Source organism: Zingiber officinale, chromosome 11B (genome assembly GCF_018446385.1).
Source record: "Zingiber officinale cultivar Zhangliang chromosome 11B, Zo_v1.1, whole genome shotgun sequence".
In the NCBI taxonomy this organism is placed as follows: domain Eukaryota; kingdom Viridiplantae; phylum Streptophyta; class Magnoliopsida; order Zingiberales; family Zingiberaceae; genus Zingiber; species Zingiber officinale.
The window spans coordinates 10,351,196-10,358,027 of NC_056007.1; the positions used below are offsets into that span (position 1 = coordinate 10,351,196).

A 6,832-nucleotide genomic window follows, 5' to 3' on the forward strand; every position below is an offset into this window, starting at 1 on the left:
TGATCAAGTTGTGGTGAGGTTTCTCTACCGACAAGGAGGATTGTGCTAGCCAGAGTTTTTGAGGACTAATCTACTGATGGATAGGGATCACCCATTTTACGGACAATCGTGAGGTAGGAGCTTGATCTCCGAATTACGTAAATCGGCATGTCATTGTGGTTTGCATTTCATGTCATTTGGATTTGTTTGAAACATGTTTGTAAATGTATTGAATTGGATTGCGTGTTGTATTGAATTGGATTGTATTAACATGATAAATTGTAGAAATGAATAGGTTCTATCCATTTTTTTTTTATTTAGAGATGAATTTGGCGAAAAAAAAAATTTATTGTCAAATTATCGTAAATTACTGTCTATCGATAATTTGGCTATGAATTATTTTTCATCCCAATTTCATCCAAGACGAATCCACAGATAAATCCTAGATTCTAGGACGAAATTGATTCGTCACAGATCAATAAAATTAGCAGATTGATGATAAATATATATTCATTGCAGATTTATCAATAAAATTATTATTCATCATCAAATTTGACCATCATTTGGTGACGAATCTATTTTTGTTGCCAAATTAACATTTTTTGTGACAAAAATATTTTATAAATTCATCCCACGATGTAACATTTTTTGTAGTGTAACAATGTGTCACCTTCGACAAGGGGGTAGAAGGCCACAATGATGGAGAGAATTGTAATGAAGATATACCTTAGTCTCGATAGCGGATAAGGTGGCCTCATTCAAGAAGATAAGATTACCATTGCCTTGGACCAAATTTTTTATGGCAAATTTTTCTAGCTTCACGGAAGTTTGAGCATTTATCCAAAGTAGAGAATATTTTATATCAAATGTGACGGAGGATACCTCGAAACTAAATTGGACAGACTAAAGAACTTTTCAACTTTGAAAATACGTTCTCTGAACATAAGGATTATCGTAAGAGTAATAAGAGAAACATATGAAATTGACTTTTTTGTCCTCTCAATTAAACATGAAACCGGCAACATGGCATGGTTCATGTTTGAACCATGAAACACGTCCCATCAGATAGGAGTAGTGACTAGCGCATGAAATATTGTCATAATAAAGTTTGAGATTCGAATTTCGATAAAATCGAGGTAAATACCTCCTTTATGTGCTAGTCACTATTCCAAAGGCTAGTAGTCGTCCGTGATTTACCTCCTCCGTGTTTACCTTGGGACGGATTGACGGAGACACTGGAGACGAACATATTCGTTTTTTGCCACAATTAAACATGAAACACGCCATGTATTATTTCTCAATGGGTGACAAAAAGAAATCAATTGCTAGAGAGTTTAACATATTTTTTTTTTTTAATTTTGAGAGATCATCTTGTCCTTTAGTTATAAATTTAGAACACAATTTATGCATATTTAAAAGTCACTTCAAAATATTCTATCTCTAGTGGTATTCAAAACAAAAAGCTTAAGTAGAAACAATTCACCGATCTCATGCACAACCACAAGGTATTCGTCTCCTTGTTGAGCCAAAGTTTGAATGCATATAATTTCATAGAGCATTATGGCAACGGTCCAAATGGAGAAAGAATTAGCACACAACACCGAGAATGAAACCAAAGAACGGTGACAAAGCAATGGAGAAGTCAAGTGCAAACTAAGTATCTGGGTTTCTTAAAATGATAAGCATGTGTTAAGCGCTGGAAGGAAGGATATATAATCTTAGATGACACTCTATAAAAAATAATATCTTGAATGTCGACCAATTAGAACTGAACTAAAAAAATGCAAATAGTTATCTTAATGATTGAATTAAATTAAAAGTGTGATTGAAATTAATACTTGGCTATTGACAAAATAGTTTAGCCACAAATTGTATTTTTGTGATACTCAAACAAATTATCAGCAGGATGCTTCAGGCAAAAATTATTGAAAAATTATTTTTTCATAATCAATAAATCAAAGAGGGACATAAACGACTATTTTACCATTAGTGAACTAATTTCTTGAGGAAATGAAAAATTAATATTTAAAATTATTTGAGTAATAAATGGTTGATCCGATATGATTTTAACAAAATTAATGACTTGGACGCAACTAAAATTCAACCGTGAAAAATCTCTCAGAAGAAAAATTACCTTTAGAGCTTAGTTAAGGAGAAATAAAATTTATGTTTCATTTCGGAAGTGGCCATCATTTTCATTTTTTACAGGCAATTAAGATGGTTTACACGCAATTGCCTATGAAAGGTAGGTTGATTCGTGAATGCGCGCTAACAGATAGCAAAGCAATTTATTGATGATTTAAAAATAAAAGTTAGGTGTTTATTTTGGATGTTTTTGAAAGTTTCATACTAAGAGGGCGGTTGATTCTTTATTAAAAATAGAAATCATAATAGAAATCATAGTATCGTGGAATGAGAAAGACCATGAACATGAATACCACTTTTAATTAAAAGTAATACTTGGTTAGTTGAATATTTTCTATCGAAATAAATCAAAATTTTCTTTTTTACCCTTAAAGGAAAATAAGAGTAAAAATTAGATGGGAGAGAAAACATGATGAGAGAGAAAGTATGATAAAAGAGAAAGTGTGATGAGAAAGAATGAAAAGAGGGAAAGTGCGATGAGAGAAAAATGAGGAAAAAGAGTATAATGGAGAGAGAGCATGATGAGAAAGAAAATATGATGAGAGAGAAAGTATGATGGGAGAGGATGAAGAGAGAAAGTGTAATGAGAAAAAAAATTAGAGAGCGAGAGTGTGTGATGGGAAAAATTGAAGAGAGATAAAATATGATGAGAGAGAAAGTGTGATGGGAAAAAAAGAGGAAGTATGATGGGAGAAATTGATGAGAGAGAAAGTATGATGAGAAAAAAAATATGATGAGAGAGAAAGTATGTTAAGAAAAAAAAAGGAGAGAGTGTGATAAGAGAGATTGAAAAGAAAGAAAGTATGATGAGATGAAAAAGAATTATTACTCAATTATAAAAATTTATTCCTTTATTTATATTTCCATCCATATAATTCAAACATTATCAATGACCATTAATAATTATTATTTTTATTCATCATTTTTATTCTACTAAATCAAACGCCCCGTAAATGGTTGCCCTATTTAAATGGATGCAGGGCGGTTGATCTCTTCGTTCTGTGTCCACATTTTTAAGTCAAAAAATGGATGTGCTTGTCTTGTCCCTTCTCTTCCTCCTCGTACTCCTCTCCTCTCTCCTTCTCGCAGGAGGCCGAGAAGCAAGAACCAATCCGGCGATCCGGAAGCTCCCGCCCGGCCCTGCTAAGCTCCCGGTCATCGGTAACCTCCACCAGATACGCGGCAATCTGCTGCACCAGTCCCTATGGGAAATCTCCAAACAGTATGGCCCGCTCATGCACCTAAAACTCGGCCAAGTCTCCGCCGTCGTCGTCTCCTCCGCCACCCTCGCCAGGGAAGTCCTCAAGACCTTCGACCTCGCCTGCTGCTCCCGCGCCCACAACGTCGCCAGCTCCGAGATCTCCTACGGCCGCTCCGACATGGGCTTCATCCCCTACGGCGAGCGCTGGAGGCAGCTACGCAAGCTCTGCACCGTCGAATTCTTCAGCGCCAGAAAGATCAACTCTTTTGAGTCCGTAAGGGAAGATGAGATCAAGAGAATGGAGAAGCGTATCTCTTCTCGCATCTCGAGCTCCCTCACCGTCAACGTGAGTGAGCTCGCCCGGTGCTTCTCCTGTAACACGACATGCAGGACGGCCTTTGGTCGAGACATCGCCGGCGACGACCTCAACGTTGGCGACGTGATCAGGGGAGCGCAGGAGGTGTTGGCTAGCTTCTTCGTGGCAGACTACTTTCCCCTGTTCGGGTGGGTCGATGTGGCGACGGGAATGAAATCCAAGCTTCGGAAATCCTTTCTTGAGCTCGACGGCATCTACCAGAAATTCATCGATCGCCATCTCGACGCGAAGAGTCGATCAGAAAGTGAAGAGAATGAGGATTTATTGGATGTTCTGCTTCGGTTGCGGAAGGATGGACAGCTGACAGAGGAGAACCTCAAAGGAATTCTTATGGTGACCATTATTTTCAGTTTCGATGTCAAAATGAATTGTCGAAGTTAAATCTAATTCAATTATTGGCAGAACATTTTTATAGGCGGGACGGATACTTCGTCGGGGGTGGTGGAATGGGCGATGGCGGAGCTCATCCGGCAGCCGGAGTTGATGAAGAGAGCCCAAGAAGAAGTGAGAAGCTGCGTGGGGAGAAGCAAAGGGAAGGTGGAGGAGTGCGACCTGCACCAGCTTCACTACCTCAAACGCATCGTCAAGGAGACGATGAGGCTGCACCCGCCGGCACCGATGCTCGTCAACCGGGAAATCATGCACCCGGTCACTTTAAGCGACGGGTATCAAATTCCTCCCAAGACTACGATCTATGTGAACGCATGGGCGATCGGCAGGGATCCGAATGCATGGGATAGACCGGAGGTGTTCGACCCAGAGAGGTTCGTGAACATGGAATCTCCGGTGGTGGACTCGTTTTCGCACTACGATTTCAAGCTGATTCCGTTCGGCGAGGGACGAAGGATTTGCCCAGGGAAGAATCTGGGGATACTAATGGCGGAGGTGGCGCTGGCCAACCTCCTGTATTCCTTTGACTGGAAGTTGCCGCCGGGAATGAAGGAGGAGGACGTGAGCATGGAAGAAGCGCCGGGGCTCGTTGTGCGCATGAAGCATGCTCTGTGCCTCATGGCCGCCAAATTTGAGCCAAACTGAGCGTGTCGTTGACCTTGTTCTCCCATAAGTGGAGAACGGTCTGCCTGTATAATATATGTTTAATGAATAAGTGGATGACAACGTTGGACTTGTTTATTGAAGATCGATATTGCACTGTAATATTTATACCATTTAGATAGTCTATATAAATAGATTTATTAGGGTATAACAATAAATCATATAAAATCATTACTTTTTTACTGTTAATATGATATTTCTTAAAACAAATCTACATATACGCCATTGACAGTTCGTTAGTTTAAAATTATCTACTCTATGGATGATTTCTAGAGGATTGATCTTTAATTTTAATCGTCCAATATGATTACGATTCATGGTTCAGAATCTTTGATTCATTTTATTATGATTTAAAATTATTATTATATTTTAAAAATTTTATAAATTAAGAAATAAAATTCTCTTAATTATTTAATAATTTATAAATTATTATTATTTACTCTAGTAATCTCCTTTTTATATGAAAATAAAAATTTAGTTATTAAAAATGTATCTAACCATTATAAATCTCAATAGCATGTCAACGGGTAATCAGCCCGTTAACCTAATTACAGGTCCAAGCCGAATCCAATTCAGAGTCCGACCCAGCCTATGGACAAATATATCCACATAGATCTAATTTATTAGAAAATATATTGAGCGACCCCGCTATAAGAGAAAGGCATATTAGTGATTGAATATTTTTTTATTACTAAATCAATGACTTAGCGCGATTGAATATTTATTTTGTTGTTAAATTAATGACATAATTTTTTTAATAAAATTAAATATTGAATTACTAAATTAGAGACGGAATTAATTTTTATTATTAAATTACTGGCAAATTAAACTTTTTAACTAGGCCGGTTCTTTTCATAAAAGAAATAAAAATTTTTGATAACTTTTTAACTCTTGTCATTTGTTTTCTTTACACTTAACTTTATTTCTTGTGTTTTTTTTTTTTTGGCTATACATGGAATCAATCACATAAGAAACTACTTGAAAATGGTTTTGCCATTATGTATTTACGCAGCATATGTCTCCAAGCAACCACCATTTATTGTTTAAAATTTATTCATGTAATAACACCCTTTCTATACTCTTGAAATGCATTTTATATGTCCCCTCGGATGAATTTAGTGGCTAGCGTATGAGGTGTTGCCACCATAAGATCTGGGTTCGAATCTCGGCAATGCCGAGATAAATGCCTCGCTTATGTGATAGTCACTATTCTAAAGGCTAGTAGCCGTCCGTGATTAACCTCCTCCGTGTTGGCCCTGAGACAGTTTGACGAGGACGTTGGGGGCGAGTCTATTCGTCTTTTGCCACCATGAAATACATTTTATATTGTCTCCACAAGGCCTTGTTCACTTGCTCATAAAGTGATAGATTTATTCTAATAGGGTAGATATCAATTTCTTGCAGGTATATACTTTTGAGTAAAAACTCCTTCCATCTCTTAGCCACTTAACTATAAGTTGACTCCGTAATTTATCTTCCTTCATATAGTCTGGGAATGGTTATAAAGTGTTGGAGATTTCCATTTAAGTAGATAATATTAGTAGGTTTGCATTACATTTTTTGTAATTTATCTCTTACTAAAGCAGTGGTTGTGATTGACAAGTGTGTAAGAGAATCCGAAGATTTTTATTATTTTTTAATAATTTTTATTTTTTTTCGTGAATTTTAGTTTTATGGTATTTAGAATATTTTTGGTAATTTCTATCTTTTATATTTTTAAATTTGAATCCATTTAGAAATTTTAGGATTATAAGTATGTTGTGAACTTTTTCCTTATGGTTAGGATTTGTTCTTCTTTTCTTTATATCTTAGAATCTAGAGTTTATATAAATATCCATTTAACTGTTTGAAGTTATTAAATAAAATTTTCTTTGCTAAAAAAAAAATCTGAAGGACAACGATTTTCTTTTATTGTCTTCTCCTAAAGTTTCATTTCTCATCAGCCTACATGATAATCTCTATCTTGTCTAGCATCAATTGGTATCAAAGCTAGAAGGTTTTGATTGGGAAAGTCAAGCCTCAGATTCAATGGAACATTGTCGTGGTTGTGATCTTGGTCGTGACAGGTAGGTTCTAAC

At 36.5% G+C, this 6,832-nt stretch overlaps 1 protein-coding gene across 1 annotated transcript; it reads left to right on the forward strand.

Moving 5' to 3' along the window:
* Positions 1-3,114: 3,114 nt before the first annotated feature.
* On the forward strand, positions 3,115-4,837 carry LOC122034507 (cytochrome P450 71A1-like). Its single transcript, XM_042593790.1, has 2 exons — positions 3,115-4,034; positions 4,104-4,837. Exons 1-2 carry the CDS (start codon positions 3,150-3,152, stop codon positions 4,734-4,736), a joined length of 1,518 nt encoding a protein of 505 aa, XP_042449724.1. The 5' UTR covers positions 3,115-3,149; the 3' UTR covers positions 4,737-4,837.
* Positions 4,838-6,832: the final 1,995 nt, after the last annotated feature.

Bases quoted from the DNA above. Each gene is read 5' to 3' on its own strand.
- LOC122034507 (XM_042593790.1), top strand. From the start codon at position 3,150: ATGGATGTGCTTGTCTTGTCCCTTCTCTTCCTCCTCGTACTCCTCTCC. The intron at 4,035-4,103 runs GTGACCATTATT...AATTATTGGCAG, and splicing joins ACCTCAAAGGAATTCTTATG to AACATTTTTATAGGCGGGAC.